This window comes from Geotrypetes seraphini, chromosome 6 (assembly GCF_902459505.1).
Source record: "Geotrypetes seraphini chromosome 6, aGeoSer1.1, whole genome shotgun sequence".
In the NCBI taxonomy this organism is placed as follows: Eukaryota; Metazoa; Chordata; class Amphibia; order Gymnophiona; family Dermophiidae; genus Geotrypetes; species Geotrypetes seraphini.
The window spans coordinates 58,813,228-58,830,046 of NC_047089.1; the positions used below are offsets into that span (position 1 = coordinate 58,813,228).

Here is a 16,819-nt window from a genome sequence, read left to right on the forward strand (position 1 = left end):
CCTCGCGGTTCAAGTGGCTACCAAGGGAGGGGGCGGTCCGCCCCGCCACACCCCGCCCCGGTTGCAGCACAGCCGGCCAGGTCCCCTTACTTTTGTGGCACTTCCCCGACCGACCGACCAACAACAGCCCCGGTCCGACAATCCTCCCTGCCCTGTAGCCGCGAATCTAAATTATCTTCTTACAGCAGCTGTAATAAGGTAATTTAGATTCGCAGTTAAGGGCAGGGAGGTTTGTCGGACCGGGGCTGTTGTCAGTCGGTCGGGGAAGTGCCACAAAAGTAAGGGGACCTGGCCGGCTGTACTGCACCCGGGGCGGTAGAGAAGGAGTGGGGAGAAGGACGCTGAAAGGCCATGGGGAAGACGGGAGGAGGGGGGAAGGACTCTGAAAGCACTTGAAGACAGAGGAGGGAGAAGGACGCTGAAAGCACATGGGGAATACAAAGGGGTGGAGAAGGACGCTGAAAGGCCATGGGAAGGGCGGGGGGGGGGGTGAAGGAATCTGAAAGCACTTGTGGAAGACAGAGGGGGGAGAAGGATGCTGAAAGCACATGGGGAAGACAAAGGGGTGGAGAAGGACGCTGAAAGGACATGGGGAAGACAAAGGGGTGGAGAAGGACGCTGAAAGGCCATGGGAAGGGCGGGGGGGAAGGACTCTGAAAGCACTTGTGGAAGACAGAGGGGGGAGAAGGATGCTGAAAGCACATGGGGAAGACAAAGGGGTGGAGAAGGACGCTGAAAGGACATGGGGAAGACGGGGGGGTGGGTGGAGAAGGACGCTGAAAGGCCATGGGGAAGACAGAGAGGGATAAGGACGCTGAAAGGACATGGGGAAGCAGAGGGGGGAGAAGGACACTGAAAGCACATGTGGAAGACAGAGGGGGGAGAAGGACGCTGACAGGACATGGGGAAGATGGGGGGGAGAAGGACGCTGAAAGGAAATGGGGAAGAGAGAGTAGGGAGAAGACACTGGCAGGGAAGAAGACAGATGCCAGACTATGGGGGAGCGGAGAGAAGAAGATGGGTGCCAGACCAATTTGGAAGGGGGAAGAAAGGGAGAGGCACAGTAACAGAGCAAATGGAAGATGCAGAAGGAAGAGAGACAGTGGATGGAAGGAATTGAATGAGAACATGAGGAAAGCAGAAACCAGGCAACAAAGGTAGGAAAAGAATTATATTTCTTTTTTTTTATTTTGCTTCAGGATAAAGTAGTATATTAGTTGTGTTGATAAAAATTTATAAACATTAGAGGCTCTGGTAGAAACCCATTTGCAAAGTATGTATTCTTCCCAATTAATATTTTCAAATTAATAAAGTCTTTTTGCTTATTTGTAAATGGGTTTCTACCAGAGCCTTTAATTCAGTAGCATAATTAAATGAAATAACTATTTCTGAAGTTTATATGGACGGGCGGGGACGGAGGGGATTCCTCGCGGGGACGGGTGGGGACGGAGGGGATTCCTCGCGGGGACGGGTGGGGACAGAGGGATTCCTCACGGGGACGGGTGGGGACGGAGGGATTCCTCACGGGGACGGGTGGGGACGGAGGGATTCCTCACGGGGACGGGTGGGGACGGGTGGGACTTTGGCGGGGACGGGTGGGGACGGGTGGGATTTCTGTCCCCGCGCAACTCTCTATTCCAATCTAGATCTATAGGAATAATACTTAGTAAATATGGTTCTACATCTGCACCTGAGACAATAGACAATGTAGGAACCTGTCCAAAGCAATAAGGCATGTCAGCTTCTATGACCTCAACCAACTTTAAAGATAAATTGCTCCCATACTTAAAATGCAGCATAGGACTCCCCACCAGTCCTCCAGATCATGCAACACTCAGGTCATTATTTTGTCAAGCTTAAGCAAACACAGAGAGATGCAGTTCTGCTGGAGTCCTGTGCATGCTGCACTATCACTTCTGTAAAATACAGCATTGGGCCCATAACCACAAGGATCAAGTTTAAATTAAGCATCAATGCCTTTAAGATCCTGACAGGCAACACCCCTAACTATCTAACAGAGTTGGTCATCCTACTCCAGGGTGCCTCTAAAAGATATTCTACCAGGCAAATTACCTTATCTATCCAATATCAACTAGCAAAATGCTGGAACTAACTACCGTACCACTTACATGACAATCTAGTGACCACAATCTCAGATTCAAAAAACTTTTAAAAGCATTTCTATACTAAGACAGAAAGCCAACCATTAAGTAACTGATTTTAAATGGTAATTGTAAAAGCCCATTTCTAAACTATCTAATGCAACTCCTGGGACATAACAAAGAGCCAATGATGACCTACTTGAACTTGTAACTATGACCTAAGTGTTTTAGTAACTGTACTGATCTACCTATACTAGCAAATCTATTGAATGTCCATGTCAAACTGTCCATTGTAACTTTCTGGGTAACTGACCCAACCTCTTGTAATGTAATCCAACTTTGAACTGAACAGATAAAGGCGGAATAAAAAAACCTGATTAACATAACATTTCCCTCCTCTTCTTAAGCAAGAAGAGGAGGGGAACCACCAGGAAAAACTGAGATGCCTTTTCAAAAGATACATAATTAAATACTTGTATTTCTTTGGCAATAGCAAAGAAAAATTCAAGGTGAATCAAGATGCTTTGGCAAAAGCAGATATGGCTGGTTTTAAAAAAGATTTGGATAAGTTCGTGGAGGAAAAGAACATAAACTGCTGTTGAGACACATGGGAGAAGCCACTGCTTGCCCTGGATCAGTGGCATGGAATGCTGCTACTATTTGGGTTTTTGCCAGGTACTTGTGACCTGGATTGGCCTCCATGAAGATGGGATACTGGGCTAGATGGACCACTGGTCTGACCCAGTAAGACTATTCTTATGTTCCCATTTAAGTTGGACCAGAAGGGATGAGGGAAAGAAAGGTGTTCTGCTCACTTTACCTTTTCCTTTCATTGTCCTCAGTCGCTTTCTGAAACATACTGCTTGTGCTTTCAATGTTTTCCATTTTTTTGGCATGTTCTTTCATCTTTAAAGCCTGAAACCTTTTTTTGCTACTTATTTCCACTTTCATTGCTGAAATAAGGTTCAGTAGATTCGCCTTGGCCTTCTCCGGAGTTGCCTGATCCACTTTTTCTTCCTTTTCAGCCATCCTAGCTGAAGAGAGTGAGGAGGGCTCATCTTTCTTCTCACAAACACAGACATATTTACTGGTGTTAAACCACTTCTGTCCTTTAACAGCAGACCTGGAAAGAGCAAGAAACAAATTATGAGAGCTGGCAGTGTTAAAGAAGGCCAAGATCACAAGGCAATTCATATTACACCCAGTTCAATTCTGTGATCCCAAGCAAATCCCTCTAGAGCCCAACCTACACTGTAAATTGTTTGGGGCAGTGATATGTAGGCCATTTAAATGATATTGTACTGTAGTACTTTTACAATGATGGCACAAATTAATACACTTCTCCCTCCGTATTTGCGGTTTCAGCAATTGCGGTTTCAATTATTCGCAGTTTTTAGCTTGCTGGCTCCTCCCCCCCAAATTACATCAGTTTGCATAGAGAAATCACTGATTGCAAGCGTTTACAGAGAAAATCACTGATTCCCAGCACTTTCTTCACTGTGTTTTGCCTCTCCTTCAGGAACAGGCCAGGTCTCCCACCATGTTATTCGCGGTTTCACCATATTCACGATGGTTTTTTAGTAGAAAACAGCAAATAATATATGAAAAAGTTATTTGCGGTTTTTCTGTATTTGCGGTTCTGTTAATCCCCTATCACAGCAAATACGGAGGGAGAAGTGTAACATCAAATCTATAAGATATCATAAGAACAGCTATACTAGGCCAGATCAATGGTCCATCTAGCCCAGTCTCCTTTTTCCAATAGTGGCCAATCCAGGTCACAGTACCTGGTAGAAACCCAAATAGTAACAGCATTCCATACTATCAATCCAGAGCAAGCAGTGGCTTCCCCCATGTCTGTCTCAATAGCAGACTCTGGACTTTTGCTCCAGGAACATATAAATTTATGAGACCCTATTTTCAAGCACAGATGTTATATTGTTATTGTCTGCTTATAGTACTGTGAATGTAATCATCTGTAACCGGTTCTGGGCTTTTTTGGGGAAGACATGCTAAAGAACTAAGAAAAGCATACGGTAGAGTCTCAGTTAACCGGGACTCTCACACAACCAGCAAAAAAATCGCAAGTGTAAAAAAAAAAAAAAGTTACCCGAAGCACCAGCAGCAGCATCCTGAGCCACATATTCTCCCTCCCTCAAGCTCCGAAACAGCTACAACCACCCCCCCCCCCACCTCCTCCTACAGGCAGGGCACTGTGGGTGGGACAGGAGTAGTGCTGCCCGATTCATCGATTCACTTTGGTGAATCAATTTGTTGTATTGAGAAAATCAGGCCTACCAATTCAACGACCCCCCCACTCTGGTGAGACCTGACACACCTCTGAGGCATCCTAAAGCAGCCACAGCACTCTGAACAGGCTATTTCTTGGCCTGCCCCACTAGGGCTTCCCTCTGCCATATCACTGATGATGTCAGTGACCCAGCAGAGGGAAGGTACTAGCGGTACAGGCTGCAAAGCAGCCCTTCAGAGCACCACCACTGCTGCTGCTTTAGGAGGCCTCAGAGGAATGTCAGGTCTCACAGTGGGAAGTTTCAGTGGGGTGCTGCTGCACATTAGGGGAGAGAAGAGAGAGGAAGAATTGTTGGGATGGAGGAGAGGAAGGGAGAGCTGAACAAAGAAGTAGAAAGGGGTGAGAAGGAAAACTCCTTCATATGGTGGAGGGGAGAGACGTGCTTGAAAAGAGAGAGGGTGAAATGTTGGACATAGGCTGAAGGGCAGGGAGAGATGGTACATGGGGAGAAAGCAAGAAATGTTGCACATGATAATGGAGGGGAGGAAATAAGAGATGCTACATGGAGGGGAATAGAGAGGTTTGACCCAGGGCACAAGACAGGGGTAGGGGGAGAGAAAGAGATGGTTGACAATGGGAAAGAAACAAATGTTGGATATGGCAGTGGAAGGTAAAAAATATATTTTTTTTCTATGTCAGATTTGAAATGTGTATCCTGCCAAAGCTGGTGTTAGACAGCGAGTATAAGCTAGGACCTAACAGAGAGAGGTAAAGTATTTTTTGTTTCCACCACAGCACTGGCGTAGGGTTGGAGAGGGAAAAGGGGGTGGGGGGGTGGAAAGACTACAAAATAAACCTGCCAGGATGGTTTTTTAAAAATGCCTATTGAGCGGTAAAAGCAAATCGAATAACTTTTCCCTGAATGGGCAGCACTAGACAGATGGGATGGGTTGGGCATGGTTGTGGGCAGGGCAGGGGGGTCCTCTTTTTACTTAGCAAATATATTTCTTTGTTTCATGTTTCTTTGTTTTTTGTTAGAGGAATGAATAAAAGTACTGTGTAGAGCATTCCGCTCAAAGAAAAACATAAAGCACAGAAGGGATGTAGCTTGCAGGAAGCAGCAGTTGTGAGAAATGAAAATACTAATATATTACTAATATTGTTAATTATTGCAGTGTCATATAAATATTAACAAATCCTCCAAGAAGAAGGTAACATGATATATATGCACATAAACAGAGATACATTAATGAGTGGTAATGCAAATTGAATAAAATACTGATTAAAGATGTCAATTAATATGGAAGGTAAACACAAATTCCAGCAAAGGGAATTATCATATATATTCGAATATGTCAATCCGAATATAAGTCAAGACTCCCATTTCCCCCCAAAAAAGGAAGAAAAATGGTTGATTCGAATATAAGTCGGGGGCTTAATATTCAAGTGCCATGCCCTGCCAGGATCTGCACCCAGTGTCCCCTCCGTCATGCCCTCCCCTGCAAGGTTCTGCACCTAGCCCCCTTCGCTCCCTGGCCTGCACTCAGTCCCATTCCCTACCAGGCTGTGAACCAAGTTCCCTTCCTTGCCAGACTCTGAATATTGTCCCCCCTCCCTGCCAGGCTCTGAACACTCTCCCACCTTCCTTCCCTGTACCCTCTTCCCCCTAAAAAGATCCAACCTCGTCAGTGATGTCACAATGGCTTGATTGTCCCGTACTCCCCTCTGCCCTCTAACCCAGCCAGCAGATTAACCCTTCCCCTTAACTTAAACCACCTCGTGGTAGGCCAGGACAGGAGGGATCCCTCCCATCTCCTGTCCCAGCCGACACTAATAATTACCACCCTCCCTCAAGTGTCTGTTCCCTGGTGGTCCAGTGTGTATCCCGCGCTGAAATCCTTTGTAAAGGTAGTAGCCAGCGGCGCATCCGGGCTGGCACGCAGGAGAGAGCTTTTCATGTTGCCAGCCAGCCCTGCACTGCTCCTTGATAGGCTGCCGCAAGAACCGTAAATCCTGCAAGAACTCGTGGCAGCCTATCAATGAGCAGTGCAGGGCCGGCCAGCAGCATGAAAAGCTCGCTACTGCTCCTGCATGCCGGCCCGGGCGCCACTGGCTACTACCTTTACAAAGGATTTCAGCGCAGGATACACGCTGGACCACCAGGGAACAGGTACACGAGTGAGGGAAGGAGGGAGGATGGTAATTAGTGTCGGCCGGGGCAGGAGACGGGAGGGATCCCTCCTGTCCTGGCCTAAGGCAGGCCTGCAGGAAGTCCGGGAGGATTTCGGGTGGTCACTGGGGGATGACCCAAATATAAACCGGGTCCCCCATTTTTGGGCCAATTTTTTGGCCCCAAAATCCCGGTTTATATTCGAGTATATACAGTAGTTTAACACTGTATGACTATAGAAATAAGGATTGGGGTGGGAAGGTGTATATGTGGTTGAGCTGTATGGATGGATGGTTTCGGGAAGGTATTTTGGTAGTGCTCTAACAATGTATAATTGTACTGTACACTGCTCTGGGGGAGGAGGTGTTGGTTCAATGTGTGCTGCAGGTTTGTTTTTGTTTGGGATATTGGGGGGGCAAGGGGATGTATTTGCTGTTATTTTTGGTAGCTGTGGGGAGGGTTTTTTGTTTGTAACTGGCTTGCTTTGGTTGTTATATACCAATAAAAAGATTTGAACCATAGAAATAAGGATTATTGTTGAATCAGAGGAAGGGAGGGAAACAATCTAGGGACAGCATTTGTTACTCAACACACTGCCTGCAGTCAAGTGAACCTTAAATTAGAGGTGTCAGCATAACTAACCATAGGGGCTATTGTTCAAAAAGCTGATCTGAGCATGTCACATTAGGGGCAAATGTAAATATGGTCGGAGGTCTAAGGAATAAGAGTACACGGCCAGGGTAGGGGCGTATTAACGATCGCCCCATTTGCCTTTAGTGAATTTGTAGGCCGGCATGCAAACGGAAACAGATCGCACACGGTTTGGAGGGTTAGTGAATTTGGGCCATAGAAACATGATGGCAGATAAAGGCCAAATAGCCCATCTAGTTTGCCCATCTGCAGTAACTATTATCTCTTTCTCTCTCCGAAAGATCCCAAGTGCCTATCCCAGGCCCTAAAGTGGTGGTCTCAAACTCGCAGCCCGCCAGGTTCTATTTTGAGGCCCTCGATATGTTTATCATAATCACAAAAGTAAAATAAAACAGTTTCTTGATCATATGTCTCTAGCTATAAATTACAATATTATTATTAAGACTTAGATAAAAGGAAAGCTTTATAAATATAAAGAGTTTTACCTCATGCAAAATTGTCATTTCTTTAAAAAGACATTAACTATTTTTTCTGAGGCCCTCCAAATACCTACAAATCCAAAATGTGGCCCTGCAAAGGGTTTGAGTTTGAGACCACTGCCTAATAGATGTATTGATCCCTGTGTGCCTACTTTGTTATTCTTTTAATGCTAATTGGACACCATTCCTAGCCAGAAAGAAAATAAAGCCAATTACGTTATCAAAAGCTCTGTGGAGTTCTTTGCAGGCTTGGGCAGCGTTTCTCACAGCAGTTATAATTCCAACCACTTTATTCTGCAGACTAAATGAGCCTTGCTGGTCTTAATCTGCCTCAATGCTAAATTATTTTTTAGACTATAACCCCCTGTTTAAAATGTGGCAACATGGAGTGAAACAGAGAATCAAAAGGAGATGGACAAAAGCTCCAGCTCGCCATCCCCTACTAGGCCATCCGCTTCTCTCCCCGCGCCCTACCTTCTGCATCCTCCGACTGGCTCTTCGATGCCGGGAACCGGGAACCGAATCTGTAAAACCGCAGGTACCGGGCGGGTTCGTGTACCCAACAGTATCCAGCCATACATCTCCGGCAGAGGCTGAGAGAATGGGGCAGTCCGGAACGTGTTCCCTCAGCTGCTTCTTGTACGCGTCCCTCCGACTAGGAAACGAGAACAGCTACTGGAAGGTTCCGCCGCCGCTTTTCACAGTAGAGAGAATTTCTTAGTGAACTTGTCGGCTTCTACATCCCTACCTCGGCCAACTTCTTAGAGAATAAATGTTGGAAGTGGAATATCTCTCTGTCTCTGTAACATAGATGTTCTCCTGCTATTTAAATTTACCATCCCCACAGCCAGCAGCTAAAGACTTGCACAGACTGGAAAATGGATACCTGTCTATGCAAAATGTCTTAAGATATTAAAGTTCTACGAGGTATTCAATTGCATTGCATGTAAAAACAGGAGCCAAAATCATTAGAATGTTAAACCGTTATGTAAATTATCTTTCCCTGTCTGAATGCAGTCAAGAAACCTGCTCGGTATTGGGAGTGGGAAGTAATTAAAAAAAGAAAGTTAAACATATATCTATAGTCCACGTCTTTATAACAGAGTCAGTAAACAGTGAAATCTTATAATGCATAGAGGATTCGAAAAATCCGTGTTTTACCCAATCCCTTGGGAGTGCTCATCCATCCTTGATGGCTGCCAACAGTCAGGTTTTAAATGGCTTGTAAATCAGATGCAATTTACCTAAGAACATAATAGTTGCTCTTGTATTACTGAGGTGCAATATTCTGTTCCCCTATAGGCCTAGATTCACTAAACCTGTCCCGATGATCGCAAAACCAGTTTTACTGGTTTTCAATCGTTCCCCGACCCCATTCACTAAACTGCTGCTGATCAAATCTCCTACCCTATCCACCCATGCAAATGAGGGGAAATGGCATGCAAAAGTAGGAAGCGAAAACCAAAGAGGATTGACCCCAAAGTATCCACAGAGAAGAAAATCCAGAATAAACCAAAAGAAACTCTGTGGAATGACAATGTTCCTTAAATGGATTTTATTTGAAAAATGTCAAAGTTCCAAAAGTTAAATAGATCATCCACATAAAATAAAATCATCCACATAAAGGTAAAATAATCCACATGAAAACCTTAAAGGACCTGAGAGTCCTATAATGGTGAATACGTGGAGATGCTAATATGTGGTGAACCGCAAGTAAGAAGCTAAGCAGAAGAAGAAACACTGATTGGGTTTGCCAATCCAAAATGAAGTGACTGCTGAAGACCAGTCGCTTACTATCCTTGCTGACTCTCCTGCCCTCTTCCGCCCTGAAATCTCTATCGAGGTTACAACCTCATATAAAACAACCATCAAAATAAAAAATAAAACTGTAAAATATATTTACATATGCGTAAAAATTCCTTTTTTATATATTCTGCAAAAAGCGCATTACGAGCCCATGATTTTAACCCAAGGATTTAAAACATGTTCTGTTCCATAATCTGGCTGCACAAAAAATAATTCAAATCATTCCTTTTAAAATGTCCACTTGTAGGGCCAGCAAGTAAACTGCAGCTATCCTTCCCCCTTTCTTTTGAGCTCGCTTGTGCGAAGAGCAAGCGCATGCACAAATTGCATCAATAACCAACAAGGATTCTCTGTGCATGCATTTCGATCACTGTAGGGTGTGCATCCGATCAGATTATTTGCATGCATGCTGTTGTGAATCATTTGCTCAGCAAAACTCGGCCAAGAATCGCCCAAAAAGATCCAGATTGGTAAGTTTAGTGAATCTAGCCCATAGTTTCTGTGTAATAATTTGTAGCATTCTCACTTTTAACAATAAAAACTGTATTGATGTTCTAGGACCCAATGTAGGGTTCTTGCTATTTGAATGATAAGATTTAGTGCTTTTGCTACATGCAAATTTATTGGGTATTTTTATAAAAAAAAAAGGGGGGGTCTCAGTTTATTTTATAGCCAGGGCTAAATATTTTCCTTCCCCTCCCCTCTGGTGACTGACATTTTGCTCCTCCCCTCCTCCACTATAGTTACCAGCATTTATAGAAACATAGAATATAACAGCAGAAAAGGGCCACTGGCCCAACAAGTCTGCCCACTCTAAGGATCCTCCCCCCCTAAGCACTTCCACGAAGTGAACCCACAAGCTTATATATGTGTGTATGTACAGTATATATATTTACACTGGTTTTTAAGTTCCGATTATTGTATTATCTTTTATTTATTTCAGTTTGAAATTCATCACATACCCTGATATAGCCTGTTGGCATAACATGTTGGGTTTTTTGCGATCACTGATAGTAAAATTTTTAAACACAGAATTCTTTCTTTGTTTTTCTTGTTTGCTTTTTACCTTTTACTTTGGTGTGCTCTTCCCTTTTACTTTTTTTTCATGGCACACCTGCCTCTTTTTTGTTCTCCCTCCCCCCCTCCCAACCCTTACAAAAATTACCTCCAATTTGAAATCCCAGGCCTGAGAGATATAAAACTACAATCAACTAGAAAGAGAACCTTTTCATATGGGGGTCCTAAGCTATGGAACTCCATACTTCAAGGATTCATTGAAGAAATCCCCTACCTTTCCTTCCAGAAACAATTGAAATAATCTCTGTTCCACCAACACTAAGGAACCCTATGCGATTACTCACCATAGTCTGTATGGGGTAAATTCTCTTTACTGCGTCTACTCTTAGGCGTGCTTTAGATGTCCGGGTTAATGGAATAATGACGGAGTTAAGGGTCTTAATAAGCGTTAATTGAGAGTTAGACGTAGGTAGACGTCATCTAGACGTCCAGGAAAGATAGGCACAGGGGAGACGTTTAAGTAACGCATAGTCGCATCTAAGTTTGTAGACGTGGGCGTAACATGGGCGTGGTTTTGGCTGGCACTACTTAGACGCTACTTAGGCGGCCGACCACGTCTAAATATCGTCTATAATGTAGGCATAGGAAATGCTAGTCTAATGTGGGTTTTTCTTCATTTCAATGCAGTTTCAACTTTCATAATTCCGGCTCCCCGTTAGACACAACCTAGACGTCCTTTGTGCTTTTGCAGTTATAATTCCAATAACAAGTTTGAATAGGTATTTTTCATCTTTTCTCTGTCCTAATAAATTTAATGACACCATATCAATAGAGCACATTATATTGCATGCATAACAAAGTACATGTCTGCCCAAACAATAATATAATTTACTCATTACACCACCTTTGGCTTTCCTGTTTAAAAACAACCCCCTTTGTTTCTCAACAAACAGCGCTGCAATCAGCTCTTTTTTGAAAGCAAAGAAAGAACAGGAAACACATCATTATTGCACACATTACTTCATTTCTCAGCACTTAAAAAGAGAAAAAACAAATACACACCTTAACATTCATTTTTCCTCATTGCAAAATGGAGCTCTTCAGCTGCACAAAGCTGACCTCATTGTGACATCATCAAGCTGCACCTTCAAGGTAGTATGCCACAATTAAAAGATGCACTGGGTGTAGAACTCATAACCTCTGTATGACTAGCACAGCATATTTATCCATAGAGCTACAGCATCTTCTACTTAGGTCCATCTCACCGCCCTTTCATATCATACTTGACTGAGCTGCCTATGTATCATCTCATTAACTATCATGTCACAATAAGCACAAAGAAAGCATTTCTGGCTCACCAGGTTAATGCGCCTGGTCCAACCTCTCAAGCTCACCAGTTCAAATCCCACCATCATTCATTTTAATAAGGTCCTAACAGCTTCCTATTAGCTCTTATACATGGTGGACTTTGCCATATTTATGCACACATTTCTTTTTCCAGGCAAGCCTATTTTCTCTTTACCTTGGCTAGGACATCCTAAGCTGTCATGGGAGGAAACATTTCTTCTGACAGCAAGATGGCATTTGTGGCTCACCTGGTTAATGTGCTCTATTACGCCTTGTCCATCTTCTCACGCTCCCCGGTTCAAAACCCACCCTCAGTGTACCTCTTTTTCACAGCTTCCTATTAGCTCTCAAAGTGGTATATATATATATATATGGTGGACTTTGCTGTTTTTCAGGGTTAGGGTTAGGATGTTATGCTGCAGGAGTGTATATTGGGGTGGGGGAGGGGGTCTAGGATGACAGAGAACAGGCTGCTGAGAATTGCTGCAGATCATTTTAAGGATCAACTCAAATAAGTTTAAGCAAAGGAATGCCTAAAGATTTGGAAGGTTTTCTGGTAGAAAAACAAATATCAAATATGTATTAAGGAATTGCAGCACAAATGATGCCGATCGTCAAGCGCAAAGAACACCACTTTTCCGCATATGACGCCTAAACGGAACAGATTACTTACAGTCATACATTCATTAGTACTTTAGTTAGATTGTGAGCCTTCGGGACAGTAAGGGAATTTTTCAAGTACCTTTCTTATTTTAATCTTAATGTATATTTTCTGTAAACCGCTTAGAACCTAACGGATGTAGCGGTATATAAGAAATAAATTACATTATATTACATTACATTAGTACAGTGCTTAGAATGAAGATTAGCGTGTGAGCATGGTCTGGGTTTGACATTAGAAAAATGGAGCTTGCGTTTGATCAAAACAGCACTTTTGGACTCCACTTCACATGTATTCAACCATACTTGGGAATATGGGTTTGGGGATCAATGAAAGCAGCGCTTTAAACCATTGAGCTACCACTCTTTTGTCTCAGCCTGCTGTGAGATGATAGCTAAGCTGATTTTACCTTAGCAGTTCACTAAGGTATGATATGACAGCGGAGCCAGAGACACTGGAGCGAAAGGTGCTGTAGCTCAGTGAGTAAAAGCGCTGTACCGATCTTCTGGGGGATGTGGGTTCAACTCAAGCCCTGTCTTTTACTTGTGGCATTCTACCTTCCAGGTGCACCTTGATGATGCTTTCCACTTCTTATAGGAGTTGATTATAACATTACTGTACAACTTTCTGTGTAGCAGAAAAATAAACTTTCCCTCCTTCCAAGCTAAGAATTTGAGTTCAACTCATCTTATATTTCTCCTTTTAAACATGGCATACTTTGTTAGTTTTTATAATGTTAAAGTATACAATTCTGAAATCATGAAGAAAAAATATATAAAACAGCAGAATTAACTGCCTATAAGAAGCGGTATAAGCAAATCAAAATTGCTATTGTACGGTTTGTTATCTAGCACCTTCAAGGAATTATGCCACAATTAAAAAATGTGCTGGGTGTAGAACTCACAACTTCTGTACGATTAGCACAGGAGTTTAACCCATAGACCTACAGCAGCTTCTGCTTAGATGGATTTCACCGCCCTTTCATATCATACTTGACTGAGCTGCCTATGTATCATCTCATTAACTATCATGTCACAATAAGCACAAAGAAAGCATTTCTGGCTCACCAGGTTAATGTGCCTGGTCTAACCTCTCAAGGTCACTGGTTCCACTCCCACTCTCACCAACCTTCTTTTTCACAGCTACCTATTTGCTCTCAAAGGAGTATGTATATATATATATATATATATATGGTGGACTTTGCTGTTTTTAAGGTTAGGGTTAGGGTTAGGGTTATAGCTCAGTGAGTAAAAGCGCTGTACCGATCATCTGGAGGTTGTGAGTTCAACTCCTGGCTTGTCTTTTACTTGTGGCATATCTACCTTCCAGGTGCACCTTGATAATGTCACAATGAGGTCAGCATTGTGCTGCTGGCTACTTCCTCTTCCTATGAACTAGAAGCCACATTCAGGTCTGATCTGTGTTTTTATTCTGTTTCTAAGTTGGGCCAGTCTAAGTTATGGGATTTACCTTTGGTCTGAAGAATGAGCTGATTGTAGCAATGTTTTAAGACCAGGAGAGTGTTATTTAGAGCAAGATATCACTTCTAAACTATCCTCTCTCAAATAATGTCTCTGGGAAATCCAGAGAAAGCTCATTGGATGACTTAGGGTGCCTTTCCTGCCAGTCTTTCTGGAATTTAAACTAGGTTTATCAGAAGCCTATATGTGTTCAAAGTCCTATCCTTTCCACTTCTAATAGGCGGTGAGTATAACATTACTGTACAACTTTCTGTGTAACATACATCTATAGTTTCCCACCTTCCATACTGATAATTTAAGTTCAACACCCACTCGGTACGTTTCATCTTCTAGTTCTCCTTTTAAACATAACATATTTTTTTAGTTTGTATTAATGGTAAACTCTACAACTCTACAAATCATAAGGGAAAAAGATACAACACAGCAGTGTTTTCTGTCTCCTAGCAGAATTAACTGCCATTCCCTACCTATAAGGCATATCATAATCAAATCAGATTAGCTATTATTGCATGGTTCATTGTCTAGCACAGCGGTTAGCATGTCATCCTTTTCAATATACTCACTGATATACCCAGATCAACTTCCACTAAAACTAATATATTACAAAAAATATATAGTTTACAAAATGGTATACTGTGTTTTGATTATCCTTTTAATCATCCTATACTTTGGGTTAATTATGTGAAAGCTTACAATGCCGAAAGGATGATAATAAATCAGTAAAGAGTACTTCTTTATATATATAAAAAGAACATCGTAGGGACGTCTAGCTAGCGTCTACAAACGGCCATATAGAGATGTCTAGATGATGTTTTAGAAAGCCGCGTCTAACTTGAGCTCAGCGTCTTTGCAGACGTCTAGGAGATGTTTAAGTATCCCTAATTGACACTTGCGCTTTCCGGACGTCTAAAGCACGCCTAGGTTTAGACGCAGTAAAGAGAATTTACCCCTATATGTCTGCATAATCTTATGTTGCCTTTTTGTATGCATATAGTATTCACAGTACACCTCTTTCCTCTCTTCATATTTCTCTAGTATGTATTTAAATACTTCTTACACTGGGACACAGAGGGAACATTTTCTAATGGTTGAAAATGTAACCCTCATTTCTAATGTATTAATTTTGTAAACCGCTTAATACTCATGTACATGCAGTATCAAATATAATAAATACAATCCAACAAAATGGCATCAGAAAATACAAGTGTCTTAGACAAATAACATGTGAGTTGGTCTATTATATTATCTAATTTTCTTCTTCGGTGTTTATACATTGAAATCATAGGTATTTATTTTCCAAATAATTATGAGGAGGGGAAGGTTTGAGCATAAAAACATTCAGGGTCTCTTTTACAAATAGCTTGGTGCATGCTAAAATACCCATAGGTATAAAATGGGCTTCTTAGCATTTAGTGTGCACTAATTCTATTAGTGTGTGCTAAGCTCTAATAAAAGGGCCTCTGGGGGGGGGATTCCTTAAGTGGTGCCTACAATGTAGATGCCTAAAATGTGTAAATAATAATCAGTTTCAAAATTAAAGTTAATGGTGTCATTATTGAGCTTTAACAAGCTCATAATGACAAAAATAGTTTGATTGGATGGTAGGGACCTACACCCAAGTGCCTAACATTAGAGATATCTACAATGTAGGCACAATTCTGTTAGCAATCCATAAAATGTGATTGACACATCTAGGCATCTACAGTACATCATAGACACCTACAAATGTAGGCGTCATTAACAGAATCTGGCTTCAGTGTTTATCTGTGTTTTTTCATCAAAGAGCCATTGCTGGGTGTACCTTTTAAAGCAGAATCAAATACACACATTTGTACAGTTATGGAGTCATGAGTGCATAAAAGGTACAAAAACAGAATAGAGGATCCAAGTCGGGCATGGGGAGAGATGAGAGTACTAGGGGAAAATGGAGGTTGTTCAGTAGTTATCCAATAAACATCTTTTTTTTCCACCAAGGAGTTTTATGTGTGTTTATCAGTTAAAACCTAAGATCAGAAATCTTATTCATATTAAGGATTGAGTTCTTTGAAAAAAAATGCTATTCTAGTACCTAATAGAAGAACATGATTCCCCCAATTCTATAAAAAGTGCTAAAAAATGTGCACACAAATTTGGGTGTGTAGTTTAATTGAATAGCAAGCCAATTAATGCCAATAATTGGGATCTTAATAAGCTATTATTGGTGCTAATTAGTTTTAATTTAAAAGTTATCTGCATAAATGTAGGCGCAAGTCAGAAAACGGGTGCAGAAATGGTGAGGGTCATGGACATGTGGGGGTCGTTCCTTGGATTTACACACTTTGGTTTAGACCAGTTGTCTGAAACTCAAAACCTTTGCAGGGCCACATTTTGGATTTGTAGGTACTTGGAGGGCTTCAGAAAAAATAGCTAATGTCTTATTAAAGAAGTGATAAACAACAAAAATGTGGGGTGAAATAATTATTGCCAAAGATCATAAATAATTCATTAATCAATACTGAAAACAGTGTTAAGGCTGAGCTTTCATTCAAAAAATAAAACTCATTTGTGGTGGGACCTCAGAAATTCATTCCCCAACTCACTATAGGGCAGCCTAAGCTGATCCATTCGGGGGATTAATTTATCAATCACCGGTCAATCACCACTCACCAACCTTAATGCAAAATCTTATCGTGTTAAAACAATAAATATTATAAATGTCATAAATATTCTGTAATATAACAAAGTTAGATCCAAATCTCAGAATCTAGCTGACTAGAATGCTATATCGATCCTCAGATGCACCACTCCACATTCAAACTTTATCGCAATGTTAAGCTTGATGTGCAAAATCTTCCCTGGATCAATTTCATCTAAA

General features: G+C 42.0%; 1 protein-coding gene across 3 annotated transcripts in view; it reads right to left on the reverse strand.

Annotated features, from left to right (window-relative positions):
• Positions 1-8,819, reverse strand: part of MRPS31 (mitochondrial ribosomal protein S31) — a 120,207-nt gene extending 111,388 nt beyond the window's left edge. The window contains exons 1-2 of one of the 3 annotated variants that reach the window (XM_033950399.1): positions 8,128-8,819; positions 2,923-3,225 (exon numbers count right to left, since the gene is read on the reverse strand). In XM_033950399.1, coding sequence (XP_033806290.1) covers positions 2,923-3,225; positions 8,128-8,234 — 410 coding nt within the window. In that variant the 5' untranslated portion in view covers positions 8,235-8,819. The remainder of the gene's footprint in view (positions 1-2,922; positions 3,226-8,127) is intronic. The other 2 variants (XM_033950397.1, XM_033950398.1) reach the window with 2 other exon arrangements.
• Between the last annotated feature and the right edge of the window lie 8,000 nt (positions 8,820-16,819).